At 43.4% G+C, this 16,473-nt stretch overlaps 1 protein-coding gene across 8 annotated transcripts in view; it reads right to left on the bottom strand.

Moving 5' to 3' along the window:
- LOC147018977 (plasma membrane calcium-transporting ATPase 3-like) overlaps positions 1–16,473 on the bottom strand; it is a 330,377-nt gene that overhangs the window by 95,751 nt on the left and 218,153 nt on the right. For all 8 annotated transcript variants that reach the window (XR_015062602.1, XM_085899110.1, XM_085899109.1 and 5 more), the window contains one exon: positions 14,021–14,149. Coding sequence is in view for 7 of the 8 variants with exons in the window: in XM_085899110.1 (XP_085755236.1) it covers positions 14,021–14,149 (129 nt within the window). In the remaining variant the exon portion in view is untranslated. The remainder of the gene's footprint in view (positions 1–14,020; positions 14,150–16,473) is intronic.

The raw sequence follows: 16,473 nt of genomic DNA, 5'->3' as shown, positions 1-16,473 counted from the left end.
CCACACGACAGGTGGTGGCTCGTGTGCTGATAAGTTATGAATTGTGAGAAAATGACTGTTTAAAACCCCAAGTAAAGTGTATCATGGTAAAAAATGTGATCCAATAAAGTTTCGTCATGATTAACCTTGGGAGCTCAGAGGAGTGGCGTTACAAAGAAACAATGTCTTATTCACTTTTATATAGAAGATAGCATCGCTCCAAGCTCCCAACAAAATGAAATTAAAGCATATTGCACAAAAGGGGGAAACAATGCGGTCGTGTTAAAAACAAAAAAAAAAACAAAATCACACCAGGTGGCACCAAGGCACCGCACGACACCGCATTTTGTACTTTGATCCATCAACCAGTTATTACAAAGGAGAATAGGATGTATTTTTTGTTCTATTTAGCAGTGACAGTGCAAGCAGAGTGAACTGCGTACCATAGCGTGGGGGTAACGCATGTGACTGGACTGCGTACCTAATACCTCGTCATTTACGTCATCTCACTACGTCGCTCACTCAGCACTGCGGAATCATAAGGACGTGTGTGAACACCATGGGGCCGCAACGCAGGGGTCTCTCAAAATACCACCCGTCGCTTTGTTGAATATGGAGAACGAGGAATCTTATTACTATTCTTCTTTTTAAGTTTTATGGCGTTTACCGAGCTGCGAGGCTCTTTTTATGCCACGTGCCCAGACTTAACAGCGGTGAACGAAGGAGCCTTTAGGTAATCCATAATACGATATGTATTTCCCACTCTCTTTTAAAAATCTCAGAATCGCCTTGCAAAGTCAGGAATGCTTTTGGTTCAAATGGCCGAAAATGTTTGGCAGATCTGACATGCCAATTCCCACCTCATTAATACTTTGAAATAGATGCCATCTGGGTCCGTCATATAGAGGGAATTTTAAAAAACACACGATTTAAATCTTTGGGTTTCCTACAAGTATTGCAGGTCCGAGTAGTGACACCCTATCCTATGGAGGTATGGATCAAGATGACATTGCATAAGCAGGGATGACAGCCTCGCTTAAATAAACACACTGAGTTAAAAGAATCGCTAATTTCGTTAAATTTTTAGATTTGACTCCAGATTGAAACATATTAGTCCACGAGATCTGATCCTCAAATCCGAAGGCAGATTTTGATTATATACTTTAATTCGTCTGTGAGAGGTCATCCTGGAATCTTGATATTCCACGACACTGACAGTACGAGTGGCACATTTGATTGGTCGTGATGGCTGAAAATGGTGTAATATTTTGTCCAAGTACAGCTGAACTGGAAGGTTTTGGAAGTGACAAGAAGGCAATTTGTGTTCTCCAGTGTTCAAGTATATAATTCAATTTAAATTAAATAAAAGTTTTAAAGGCTACAGAAAAACCTTTTCAGAGGTTTACCACCGTTGATGTACCATCCTTCAGACAACCTTATTTAACACAAATTAGTTATACGTGCCTGTTGTTTGTGTCCTTTATGATGTCCTTAAAACATTAAATTTCCTGTTTGGAACGGAAACTTACTGGTTTCGGGATGTACTGTAAAATATACTGTAAACTATATTTGGAAAAATAATGTAAACAATTCCAAAAGGTTTGCTACGAGGGTGAGTCAAATGGTATCTAAAAAATATTTTTCATTAAATAATAAAACTACAATTGAGCAGGTACAAGAGCATCGTTTTTCCACATAGTCCCCCTCTTTTTCATCACACTTCGTCCATTGGTTCATAAGCTTCTGTATGCCCTCAGAAAATATTTTTTGGCTGAGTGACGGGACATACGTGCACCGCTTATTTCACTTGCTGGTCACTGGAAAAGCGGCGGCCTCCTAAAGCATCTTTGAGTGGACCAAACAGGTGAAAGTCTGAAGGGGCCAGGTCAGGACAGTACGGAGGATGCTCCAACACCTCAACGTTCAATTGCTGGAGGATCTCCACAGTATGGGCGGCAGTGTGTGGACGGGCATTGTCATGCAACAATGTTACACCTTTTGACGGAAGCCCTCAGCATTTCCATCGAATAGCTGGTTTCAATTGGTCCCGGAGCATTTCACAATAATGGACACCGTTTACCGTTGTGCCCTCCTCATGATAGTGTTCCAAAATTGGGCCTTGTGAGTCCCAGAAAAGTGTGAACATCATTTTTCTGGCCGATGGTTGCCTTTTGAACTTATTTTTGACTGGTGATGTCAGATGTTTGCACTCCATACTCTGATGTTTGCTCTCTGGCTCATAATTGTGGATCCATGTCTCAACTCCAGTGACAATGTGTGTCCAAAAAGCATTTCTTTCATGATGAAAGCGGTTCAAAAGGCTTGACAGATTGTCACACAGTTGCGCTTGTGCTCTTCTGTGAGTTGTTATGGAACCCATCTTGCAGAAACTTTATGAAAGCCAAATCGGTTCTTGTTGATTTAATGTGCAGAACCATGACTGATGTTCAGATGTTGTGCCACTTTGTCAAGAGTCGACCGTCGGTTATCCAGAATCGTGACGCGGACTCGTTCAATGTTTTCTTCTGTTGTGGATGTGGATCGGCGCCCAAATTGTTAATCATTAGTGACACTTGTGCGACCATTTTTGAACATGGTAATCCAATCATACACATTCCACTGTGGTAAAGCACTGTTCCCATATTGTGCTGAAAAACTGAGATAGATTTCTACCTCCGGTATACCTTCAGCCCACAAAAATCGTATCATGCTCCATGTCAGGTCAGGTATGGGAGCATGTGCCAGAACAGCGCGTCGCTGCGTCCACTTTCCGCCAGTACTCCAGGGGCCTCCGTCTGGCCATCCCCCAGGCAGATGCCAGGCCCATCCCCATCTCCTTGAGATGATGGTCAACCTGCTGCAACCATGAGGCACGTGGTCGGCCCACTGGCCTCCTCCACTCATGAGACTCCCTCGCTGAGAGAATCTGGTAAGCAGGATCAGCGTCAGGAAAACGAGCCACATGTCCATACAGCCGCAACTGACGCTCACGGACTATGGAGGTAACAAATCTCATCCGAGTCTCTCTCAGCAACCGCTCGTTGGACACAAAATCCGACCAGCGATAGCCAAGGATTCTCCGAAGACACCTGGTACCAAAGGAATTAAGTCTCCGTCTCAGATCCTTGGTCAGAGTCCAAGTCTCGCACCCATAGAGCAAGACTGGAAGTACCAAGGACCTGAAGACTCGGACTTTCGTCCTCCCGCACAGGTACCGGCAGCGCCACACCCCATGATCCAGTGAATCCATGACTCCCCAGGCCCGACCCAGACATCTATTGACCTCTGACTCGCAGCCAGCAGAGACATGAATATCACTGCCAAGGTAAGTTAATCTCTCCACGACCTCAACATCCTCACCACAAACAGACACAGACAGGACAGCAGCATCCAAGATGTCACCGAAAGCCTGGATCTTAGTTTTGACCCAAGAAACCCGTAATCCCAGCGGCTCCGACTCCTCATTCAGCACCTCGAGGGCCCCCAAAAGGATGTCAAATGTCTCCGCAAAGATGACTGCATCGTCTGCAAAATCAAGGTCCGAGATCTTGACATTCCCAAACGATGCACCGCAACTTGATCTCTCCGACATCCTCCCTAAAATCCAGTCCATACAAGTGCTGAAAAGTGTGGGGGCAAGTACACATCCCTGACGAACTCCAGTAACAACTGGAAATAAGTCAGAGGTGGTACCACCACACTTCACAGCACTCTCAGTACCAGAGTAGAGTTCAGACATCAGATCGATCAGTTTTGGTGGCACCCCACGAAGACCAAGAATCCTCCAGAGGACATCCCGATTCACTGAATCGAACGCTTTACAGAGATCAACATAGGCTGCAAGCAGCCCCTGCCGAAACTCTCGTCTGCGTTCGGTGAGGACACGAAGGGCAAGGATACGGTCAATCGTTGACCTCTTTGGTGTAAAGCCTGACTGCTCTGGACGCTGGTGCTCAAGCAGATGGTGGCGAACCCTATCAAGAATTATCCGAGCAAAGACCTTGCCCGGCACTCAGAGCAGCGTCACCCCTCGGTAGTTGTTGCAGTCTTGGCGATCACCCTTCCCTTTCCAGAGAGGGACAACAAGGCCCCTCTTCCAGTCAGTTGGGATGATGCCTGTGTTCCAGGCAGAGCACAAAACTGCATGCAACGACACGAGTGCAGCATTTCCACCAGCCTTGAGAAGTTCGGCATGGATGCCACAGATCCCTGGAGCTTTGCCCCGTTTCAACTGGTTCACCGCAGCCCGTGTTTCCACAAGCGAAGGTGGACCACAATTGATTCGAGGGTCAGCAACAGGGATTGTAACACCCTTGACGTCCAACTCGACAGCTGGGGGATCAGCCTGGTACAACCGCTCAAAGTAACCGGCCCAGCGGGCCTTCACTTCAGACTCCTCTGTCAAGAGTCTACCACTCTCTGCTCGAACTGCAGTGCTCCGAGGGATGGGCTTGGATGAACGTAATGCGCGAATTCCCCTGTAAGCGGGACGAGAATCACCTGTCCACAGGTGATGCTCTACCCCCTCACAGATTCCTCGTACATAGGCCTCCTTGTCCACCCTCAGTGCACGTACAGTTTTACGCCTCAGCTCCCTGAACAGCTCAGCTCTGACATTCAGCCTGGCCCTGCGACTCTGGTCAATGGTATCCAGTGTCCCTCGAGAGACAAAATTCTTCTTTGCCCTGCGGTGAGTTCCAAGACATCCACCGGCAACATCAAGGACGGTGGTCTTGAAGGCGCTCCACAACTCTTCAGGACCCCCCAAAGCACCCAGACCCCCCAAGTGTCCACTCAGCCTGTTCGCAAACTCCTCAGCTACTCTCTCATCCCTGAGCTTGGCAACATCCAGCCTCGGCTGGGATGGTACCATTCTCCAGGATTTAAGGTGCAGCTTTAGAGTTGCTACAACAAGCCTGTGGTCAGTATTGAGGAACTGAGCACTCCGGTAGACCCTGCAGTTCTGGATCAGCCTCCAACGACCGTCAATGAGGACATGGTCAATCTCCTTTGCCACACCGCCAGCGTTGGAATACCAAGTCCAGCGATGAGCTTCTGGGCGCTGAAACCATGAACCAGCCACCCTAAGTCCATGACTTCTTGCAAAGTCAAGGAACTTAGTGCTATTCTGGTTCATAGTTCCTGACCCATGGGGACCAACACACACCTCATAACCATCCCTATCAGTTCCAGTCGATGCATTGAAATCCCCCAAGACTAGAAGTGTATCTCGTCTGGGGCACTGATCAACCACAGACTCGAGTGTGGCGTAGAATGCATCCTTCACGGTGAGATCACTCGCCTCAGTCGGAGCATAAACAGAGACCAGGGAAATGACACCTAAGGAGTGACGAATCCTTAATCTCATAATACGCTCGTTGACCGGTGTTACCTCAATTATCATTGGGGTCAGCTTATTGGACACAGCTACAGCAACTCCTTGGGTATGGTAACCATCAGAGCGACCAGACCAATAGTAGGTGTAACCACCCACCATTATCTCGCCGCAATCCGGTCTCCGAACCTCAGAGAGAGCTGCAATCCCGATGTCCAAACGCTTGAGCTCAGATGATAACAGAGACAGGTGATCATCCTCTCTTAGGGATAGGACATTCCAGGCACCCACCCGAAGGGACCGCCTCAGGTTAACCCAAGGAGACCGCCGTCTGGTGGACGACACCTCAGCACCACTCCGACACTCTCCCGCAATCTGACCCAGGGATGTTACCCCGTGGTTTCCCTCCGATCAAAGATTGGGGGTCCCGAAGGCTTTGCCCCAATCCCGTCATCCGGTGAGCTGCCCTGCGAAGGGAAGCTGCACAAGAGGTACTCCCACGGAGTGGGTTTTCAGATTTTTTTGCGTTTTTACGTTTTGCGGAATGAAGGGTTTTACGGTGGCCGGAGTGCAAATCCTGCCACCAACCTCCTAATAAGAAGTAACCCAACTGCAGGAGGACGTCTGCAGACACAGTTGGGCACTAGATATGGATGGCCGTTGGCTCACAAGGAGCTCCTCCGCCCTTTGACAGGTTTTGTTTTTAATCCTGCTGGGTGTCCATATCCAAACACCCCCCTCACCACAAAACCTGGTGGGGGAGACGGTTTAGTCACCGACAACCCGACCATGGAACAGGTTAGTACAGGTTTACATGGTACCTGTAGCTCTTCTAATTATAGTACCTCCATGCTGCTCTTCTAATTATAAACGTCCTGGCACCATAGTCCTTGTGTTGGAATTTCATTTTATTTTAAGGCCCTGTCACACCTTGACGATTTAGCCAGCGTATGCAGACTTATGAAAAATTTGTCTAAAACACTGGCACACGTCGAATACGTTATGGGTAAGTTTTGTATACTCTAAGAGCATGCTGAAAAACACTGCCATACGTCATAGTACGCTGGCTTTCATCGTTGTACTTTGCGGTTGTCCTCAAATTTTAGCATGCTTGAAATTTTACGACGTATGCCGGCGTATGACTCACACGTTCCGCTACGCTGGCCATAAGTTGTAGGCACGTTATGCGATCGTTGACACATGTCGACACACATTACTTGTAAGTTACTCATAAGTCAAAACACGTCGAGGTAATGATTAGCGTACCCGAAACTTATTTATAACCTATGAGTAACGTGTTGTAGGCACGTTACACGATCGTTGACACACGTCGAGGCACGTTATGCGATCGTTGACACACGTCGAGGCACGTTACTTGTAAGTTACTCATAAGTCGAAACACCTCGAGGTAATGCTTAGCGTACCCAAAACTTATTTCTAACCTATGAGTAACGTGCTTGGAACCTATGTGTAACGTACCTCAAACGCATATTGACGTATGTAGACGTATTTGATTGACGTCTTCCGGACGACCACAGAACTTACTGAACGTGTTTCTAATTTACAGCTTCCGTATAATGGCGTATTGGCAGCCTTAAAAAAAAAACAACAAACAATAACTTCCGATATTTTGTCACGTGCCGTTACGTCACGTCCGATTGCCTCTTCAGTTTGCTCATGTCTTATTCTTAGTTCCTCCTCTGTGAATATTTTCTGTTTGAGGATATTGTCACGTCGACGTCGAAACTTAAAAGCAAATGTCCGAATATATTTTAAAATTCGTGATTGACTAAAAAAATATTAATTAAAAAACAACAACAACAACAACAACAACAACAACAACAACAACAACAACAACTTCAGAGATTTCGTCACATGCCTTCACGGACGGACGGAGCCAAGGAGAAAAAAAGAAAATGTGCCTTGACGAAGAAAATAAGTTTCGGGTATGTGAAACATTACCTCGGCGTGTTTCAACTTATGAGTAACTTACAAGGAACTTGTGTCGACGTGTGTCAACGATCGCATAATGTGCCTACAACTTATTCCCAGCGTAGCGGAACGTGTGAGCCATACGGCGAGTACGTTGTAAAATTTTCAGCATGCTTGAAATTTCACGACGTATGAGACGTACGACGAAATATGACAGCGTACTTCATCGTGTTTCAGCATGCTCTTAACGTATACACAACTTACCCATAACGTATTCGACATGTGCCAGCTTGGTTCGGCAAATTTTTCATAGGTCGGCATACGCTGGCTAAATCGTCAAGGTGTGACTGCGTGGTTGACACTTCCAATTTTCAGGCAGTTGTGATTTAAATCGGCGTGCAGCAAGTTTTTAACAGGCTACACCACGAGTTCGTCGGCGATACGTGCAGCGCGCTATGCCGAAGTTAAACTATCGTTGGGCATAGGTTGTGAACGCCGACAACAGGCTAAGCATTCGTTGGTATAAGTTATCTATAAGACAACGAAACGTTCTGTGCCCGTTACTAATATGTTATGCATACGACCAACACGTTATGAATACGACCAAAACTTAAAAAAAAAAAAAAACATTTCAGCGTATGCCAACGTTTTACATATATTTTTATACGTTGCCATTGCTGGCTAAATCAAGGTGTGACAGTGCCTTTAGATCCAAAATAAAAGTTCATTTTTACCAACCATGAACCAGCCTCGCTGATTGGCACAAGATTTACACCATATATTACATTTTAATTGTGTGCGTGACAAAGGGAATCATGAGACTTAAAACTAAACAATAATATAATGATAATAATATGGAATAGGCAAAGCCTAGAAGCGAATGTAGAATTCTTCTTACATTCGCTTCTTAAATATATCAAATTAAAGTCTTTTTGCTATGAAAAAATAAATATTACCTTTACATTACCTTCACAACAACTACACCGCCGAGAACAGGATCTCATCTGCAAAAATAAATATTACCTCAACATTACCTTCACAACAACAACTACACCGCCTAGAACAGGATCTCATCTGCAAAAATAAATATTACCTCAACATTACCTTCACAACAACAACTACACCACCTAGAACAGGATCTCATCTGAAAAAATTTTTCCTCAACATTACCTTCACAACGACAACTACACCGCCTAGAACAGGATCTCATCTAAAAAAATATATATATTACCTCAACATTACTTTCACAACAACAACTACACCGCCTAGAACAGGATCTCATCTGAAAAAAAATTTTACTCACAATTACCTTCACAACAACAACTACACCGCCTAGAACAGGATCTCATCTGAAAAAAAAAAGAATCCTCAACATTACCTTCACAACGACAACTACACCACCTAGAACAGGATCTCATTCGAAAAAATTAATATTACCTCAACATTACCTTCACAACAACTACACCACCTAGAACAGGATCTCATCTGAAAAAATAAATATTACCTCAACATTACCTTCACAACAACAACTACACCGCCTAGAACAGGATCTCATCTAAAAAAATTAATATTACCTCAACATTACCTTCACAATAACAACTACACCGCCAAGAACAGGATCTCATCTAAAAAAAATAAATACTACCTCAACATTACCTTCACAACGACAACTACACTGCCTCGAACAGGATCTCATCTAAAAAAATTAATACTACCTCAACAATACCTTCACAACGACAACTACACCACCTAGAACAGGATCTCATCTAAAAAATTAATTCTAGATTGAACGTAGAATTCTTCTGACATTCGCTTCTGACTTTACCTATAACTTGTTCACAACTGTATACGCAATTTCCGGTTACTTCGGCCTGGATTCGGGATCAGTGATCAAATAACGTAAATCACGATTAAAAATTATTTTTTGATGATGCGCAAGATATCTTTATTAAAATCAGTGGAGGAAATATACACCATGTCTGATATTTGGGTCTTTCATGTCTCCGACGATGCCTTTATCTCCCGGCATGCATCATTCCCCATGACAAAAACCAGAAACAAAAAAAAAAACAAACAAAAAAAAAACGGAAGCAAAAGGGTCATAGCCAATGACACCGATTCACAATGGCCAGGGTATTGTGTTGTTTTTGTTGTTTCCTATTCTCTCATGTGCACGCGTTAAGTAATATTCACAAGATAGAAATAAAACCCAATCGTGTTTATACACCGCACAGCGTTTAAAAACAACCGGAAGCAAAAGGTCATATCCAACGACACGGATTCCAAATAGCTAGGGGTATTGTGTTGTTGTTGTTGTTGTTGTTGTTGTTGTTGTTGTTTCCTATTCTCTCATGTGCACGCGTTAAGTATGAAGCTCACTGCGTTCGCTATAATTATGCAAGAAACCAAGCAATCTCCCCCTTCCCACATCATAACCCATCTATAATCTAATTCCACTCTCCTCCTCCTCCTCCACCACCCCCCCCCCCCCACCCACTGCCTGTGCAGAGTTGGCAATACCAACAATAATGGAGGTCCGTGGGTGGGAGGGGATGGTTTATGCCTGCAAAACATGTGAGTAGCTGGAACACAGGGACCACAAAAGTAGGAAAGGTATACATATAAAAACACAAATAACTGTTTTTTCAGATTCACAATCGACAAAAGTTGCGGTTTTACTGTCTTGCTAAACTGCAGGTTTGTGTTCAGATTCATGTTTTACAGTGTTCAAAATATAAAATTAAATCCAAATTAAGCCTGAAGTTCCTTGATCATAGATTGATGTCAACAGACAGGCAACAAGAGAGAACCAATTACTTAACCCGAATTTGCATGCAGGGTAAATAATAAATAAATAAATAAATAAATGGATAGTTCAACTGGACCCCAATGAGCATGGGAGCTGGTAGCAGATGTTATTTAGGAAGTAAGTGCCTTGGATTCACCGTCTTCCAAGTATACACCTTTTTATTCAAAAATAATCTCTGTTATAAATTGGTATGATTATTATTATTATTATTTTTAAACAATGTGGGTCAGTGATGCAAGGCTCAAGTAGGAACTTGCACATATCACAGGACAAGAACATTAGGCGACATAAGTAGACTTTTACATGAAATACAATGGCATAAGACGATAGACAAATCAACAGTACCGTGAGCATCACAATTCCATGAGCCTCAATCTCACACAGAGAAAAAAAATTTAAACACGGAACCTCTGCATCACGTGTCATCATTCAGAAGTGCCAAGCAGCCAAATCAGAATTTGATTAATGTCATTACAACACATTATTACATGGTATCTGTCAATAGTTCAAGGACGAATATACAACAGATTTCCTGAAATACAACATTTCATTATAGGAATGATGACATCCTCATCCGGCTGTTAGTGCATTCTAAGCCCCCACACAACCGATAAAAGCCTCTTGGCACAATAAGTGGCTCAGTGGTTAAAAATGGACTTTTACACAATTAGGTTTGCACGACTTATGGCTTCCAATGCAATGAATTTTCAGTCATCGTCTTTACACATCACAAAAAGAGCAATATTCTGGAAGCCTGAAGGTCGGAGGAGGGTTGGACGACCAAAAGACCTGGTGTTACATGGTGGAGGGAGGTAGAAACCACCTGGACGGTGATCAATCAGTGGGCCCAAGTCATATGAAAGTGGCACAAGTTCCTCAAGAGGCTCCATATGCCATTAGGCATGACAGGATCGTAAACCCTTTCCATACCGGTAGAGCTGGATGAAAAAAAAACAACCAATGGTATCACTGGTCTATATATATATATATATATATATATATATATATATATATATATATATATATATATATATATATATATATATATATATATATATATATATATGAGGGCCAGTCAATAAGTAACCTTAAAATGGCAATATAAATTCAAGAATGTAATGTGTGTAGTTGCAGAGGGCATATGTTATATCTATTGGTAAAAGTCATGTTTTGCCCGTTTTAGATCTGGCAACATTGAGCGTATGATGTCAGTAGAGCAGTGGAGCAGTTCCAAGATGGCGGCTCCCTTAGAAGCATGCACCTGGGAGGAGCAAAGTTCTATCATCCGTTTCTTGGGAAGTGAAGATGTGAATCCCAGTGAAATCCATCGCAGAATGAAGTTGCAATATGGTGACGCATGTTTATCTCTGCAGCAGGTGTACGACTGGGACAGGAGGTTTAAAAGTGGAGTGTCCAGTGTGGCCGACGCTGCTCGCTCGGGCGAGCCTCACACAGCCGACACACCAGAAATGGTTACAGGAGTTGAGCGCTTGCAAAGAGAAAACCGTCGCATTACACTGGATGAAGTGGTCTCCGAATTGAACATCAGACATGGTTCAGCACACCATATCATTCACAATGTGCTGGGGATCCGCAAAGTGTCTGCAAGGTGTCATGATAATGAAACTGGTACAGTAGTTCGTTTGAATGACAATGATGACAAAGCGGTGTTATTTCTGAACCAACCGGCTTGTCGGACAAAGATTGTGTCATTTTGCATGAGGCAGTTGGAGTCATTTCCACCGTCAAGGACATGTTAAATACGGTCGTGAAGAACATCGTATGCAGATGCATCATGTACTGCATTTTGCTTTGGTTGCTGCTCTATTATGCTGCATGAGTGTGTGTACTGCTAGACCAAATAGTGACTTTCAACCATCGATGTCTTTTGAGCTGTTTCTGTGCACTGTCCTAAAAGAAAACCAGGTTGGAACATTGTTTCTGCATCAAGTCCCATTTCCATTTTCAGGCAATAAAGATCTCTCCCAAAAATATCTTGCATCAAACCTCATGCTGACCTGTCGTCATATAAAAAAACTCCCAGCAACACCTTATTAAACTTCATAGGCACCTTTATTCCCACCTGTAATAGCCAGACTACTTTGAACACAATTGTTTACCCAGCTCCACAATGTTGTCCTTCGTCATTCCTTTACTTTCATTCTATATCTTCTTGAATATAATCCTTTTTGGTAACTGGTTGGTGTTACGTTGGCAACACTCATCTCATTACCACTTTACGTTTAAATCATATGATGCAGACATATCCGTGTAATCACATAACTTACGTTTTGATGTAATGTAACACGATTGTACAAGTAGCTACACAAATTATATACAGGAAACAAAATTAAATCCCTTCCATAAACTAACGCTGTAATTTCACAAGCAGACCTTTTAAAGTTAAGAGAACAAATTGACATCCAAGGGAACATTTCTCGTTTCTCGAGCATCCACATGATCATACTATCATACTGTTGTAGCTGCACGGGTCGTTCCAGTTGCCTTGTGCGATTCCAGTGGGTCGCTTCAACGTGACCGTAACAGCCAGCTGGGTCAGCCTTCCCAGGCCAGGTTGCGGGTTTTTCCACTCCAATACCATGCCGGTTGTACCGTCGAATAAGCTGGGCATTACTCTAACGACCACGTGTCTCTTCTCTAATGGCTGAGCGAACCGATGAGACATGCGGTATGCTCTGGATTTACGGCGTTAATTGCTGTAGTCAATTGATCCTCAATGGTCTTTCCTGATTACAACGATCCAAATTCACTCCAAAACCAGGTATATTTCATTGAACTCGTAATGGTCACACGGGGTCAAGAATATAAGAAGTGAATGCAATAAATGGCAAGAAAAACCACTTAACCAAACCATACGTACTCATGAAACAACAAATAATCAGGATTCCTTAATTATCTATATCCTTGGTCTGGGCCCACATTTACACCACAATGGAGAAGACAGAAGGAATCCACAAGACAGAAATACCGGCTACTCCCGGCAGAATCTCGCAGGATCGATCATCAGCACAGTCCCCGGAGCGTCAGCAAATTCTCTATGAAAATGTGTATTGTGTAGCGACGATCCCAGTGGGAGAGTGTATTACAAGTCCCAGCAGTTTACGGTATTATAATTGTATCTCTGGATGAAAACCTTACATAATTGAAAACTACTTGGCCAATTTACATCCATGCTCTGTATTTTATGCACTCTGAAACCACTGGACAAATTAAGTTGAAAAGTGGTGGTTGTACTCTGGGTGTGCATGGGAATGTTCTATGAGGTTGGGATGTCCACCTCCAACCTAGGTTTTTATTTTCACGTTAAAGTGGGGAATTATCATGAGAAGTTAGTGGGTGAGTTACCATATCTGCTAATGCACTCCTGCACTGCTGGAAATAACTAGAAAACTGTATATTATTTATAATAAAATAAAAAAAATCCTTATCCTCACCACCACCGGCCACTATCTTAGGGAGCGGGTTTTTCCAGTATCATGTAATTTGAGAAGTGTGTGTGTTTGACTTCTATGTACTCCCGACCTATCCCTAACCCTAACAGCACCACCTGATGGAATCCAATAGTACAAATCACAATAAAATACGCCACATACGTCGTAGAGGTGGGGGAATTAACCCATCCATGATGATGGGTTATTTGCTTGTTCGCATAAATTATTTAAGTTTTATGTGACAACTTTGACATCAGATAAATGAATGTGGTGCCTTCATAACATCACCATATGATGCATTTTCACATGTTCAACTGTGTGAAATTATTTCTGGATATGAGCTCGAATGTCAAGTTCAGACGAGCCAGATCCAAAATGAAAGGTGAAAAAAAAAAAACAAGTAAAACGTCTTATTGGTGGAGCCAATAGCTCAGCTCGACCAACAACAATCACTACAACTCGTGTTGTATAACATGTGAAATAGGCAGATCCCACAGCCCAAGTCAAACTTGCCTTTCTTCTTCTTTGTCTTATCTTCTTCTATATCACATGTGCCAAGGAGAGTGAAGATTATTCCCGTCTGTGAGTTAACACCAACCGCAGTCACCAGCATTCGCCCGGAACCTTCCATAACATGTGTTCCTGTCGAGAAACAATTCCAAAGCAACATAAGCCATGTTACCCAAAGTATTTGGACAGCACACACAACTTGAAATGAATCGTCCAATCCTGCATGAGGCTTTTTAAAACCAAACTGTAAAGCAGCCGGTGCTTTACGAAGGTGTATTATTGTGATACTTTAGACAATGCTGCACTCTTGACAATGGTGCAATACTACAAAAGCATCAACCAATATGACAATGCACTTTGCCATGCTGCAATGTATGGTGGATATTGTTCAAGCACAATCTTAAAGAATCTGCAGTGGCCAATGTACAGAAGAAACTTCAAACCAATTTACCAACTGTGGAAAGTCTTTGGATGCTGACAGAGCAAACGCATTAACACAATCCATCACTATACTTGCACTTGCATTGATTTGGAAGATTGACAACTTGCATGTAGTGCAACATTTGTTGTTGCTCAATGTTCTCGTAACTTACCTGTCCTACCTCAGCTATTCTTATTCTTCCGTCCTTCCTGATCTAGTCTGTAGGACCTTTAACGTCCACAAACTAATGCTGGCAGATAGGACATCAAGTTTAACATCCATTCAAAGGATGGCACACATTGATGAATCACCTTGACCGTGAAACACCTGGATGAGTTTCTAGCTGGGCCGAGATTCGAACCCAAGTTGGAGAGCTTAAAGGCGAGTGTGCATTTCTCTAGGTGATCCTGTCAACCCACCTGAGCTATTGATGTATGATATAATAGCCCAATGGGAACATGAGAGGTAGTAAAAGACTGGAATTGGATACAAGATACATTTACAGCACTGGAATATAATGGAGATCCTTGGGATACACCCAACTGTCTGACATTTGGCAACTCAGTCACCAAACCAAAAAATGGAGCACTTCGGCAGAAATAATAAAACAATACAGAAACTGGAGAAATTGGAATGGCTTGGTGATGGAATAGGTAAAGCCTTGTTGCATTGCTCTCATTTGGTGTGGCTGCTCTTAGCGAGGGTTTCAGCAAGTCGTTGGTAAAGCCTGACCAATCGATTCATGAAGAGGTTGCTCCAATTATACAGGCTCATGAGCCACTGTCCCGAAACTAATGGGAACCTGGCATGTGACAATGAAGACGATGATGACTTTTAAGGATTCAGGAACATTCCGTCACATTCCAAGAATATAAAACATCTCAAGGAAGAAAACGTTTGAAAAATGCAATCTTTAATCATAAAATAATTTGATTATATATTATGTACGAAATGACAAAACAAAGTAACTGACCAAATTTGATTCATACAACTTAACAAGGGCCCAAAAAATACAAGTGTTCACGAGTTGGTCTGTGGCCAAAATAGAAGGGACAGAAGCAGAAAAACAAAATACTTGAGATTGTTCTGTTTAAAAAGAAAAGGTTTTTTTATTTTTTATTTATAAAGAAAACCTATATTTTTTTTTGTATAGAATGTCGAGGCTCGTATGAGAGCTAGCACAGAACATACAAGAAAGGAAGCAGGAGACAAAAGGGGCAGAGAAGGAAGGACAAAACAATGGGGAACAGAGACATGAGATCTGTGGAAGGGGAAGGGATGGGGTGGGGTACATGGGGTAAACAAGATGGACACAAAAGGGACTTTCAGGAAGGAAAGCAGGGAATTTGAAGGAGGTGGGTTTGGGGTGGATTAACGGGGGTAGAAAAGCTCATGGTTTTGGATGGGGGAAGGTAAGATATGGTGGTGAACAGCTGTTTTGAAGACCTGGAGGGAAGAGTGGGATTGAAGAGAGTGTGGGAGTTTGCTCCAAAGGCTGGGAAAAAGAGGAATGAAAGAGTGAAGGTGAGCAATGATTCTTGATTTTGGTAGTTTTACCAGAAGGGGGTTGCTGGCGGACCTTGAGCGCACTGTATAAATATGGGGGGGGGGGGAGGAGGCCGGAGACGACATGGTAAAAGACAGAAAGACCACTGACCTGCCTACAGCAGGAAAGTGAGAGACCCAAAGACGCAGCCTCATCACGGGAGATATCAACGATCCTAAATACCTTGGTTTCCACAGAGTGAAGCGGAGAAAGGTGAGAGGTGCGAGTACCAGCCCAGAGTGGAGAGCAGTATTCCATCAGGCAGCGCATGAAAGATTTGGATTTGGTAAGGGCCACAGGTGTGCCAAGGAAGGACTTTGCACGACGGAGGATGCCAGTCGGCGACCAGCTTTGGAGGCCACCTTGTAAATGTGGCTTTCCCAGGAAGGATCATGGCAGATAGTGAAACCCAGAAGCTTGAATGCAAGGACTTCTTGAAGAGGATTGTTGAGAAAGTATATGGAGGGGGGAGGTGGGGGTGATTCCAGA

Source organism: Eptatretus burgeri, chromosome 10 (assembly GCF_056783735.1).
Source record: "Eptatretus burgeri isolate ZD-2024b chromosome 10, Ebu_testis_v1, whole genome shotgun sequence".
Lineage (NCBI taxonomy): Eukaryota > Metazoa > Chordata > Myxini > Myxiniformes > Myxinidae > Eptatretus > Eptatretus burgeri.
Note: the sequence above shows the minus strand (reverse complement) of the source record. Positions and strands in the feature narration are given on the sequence as shown.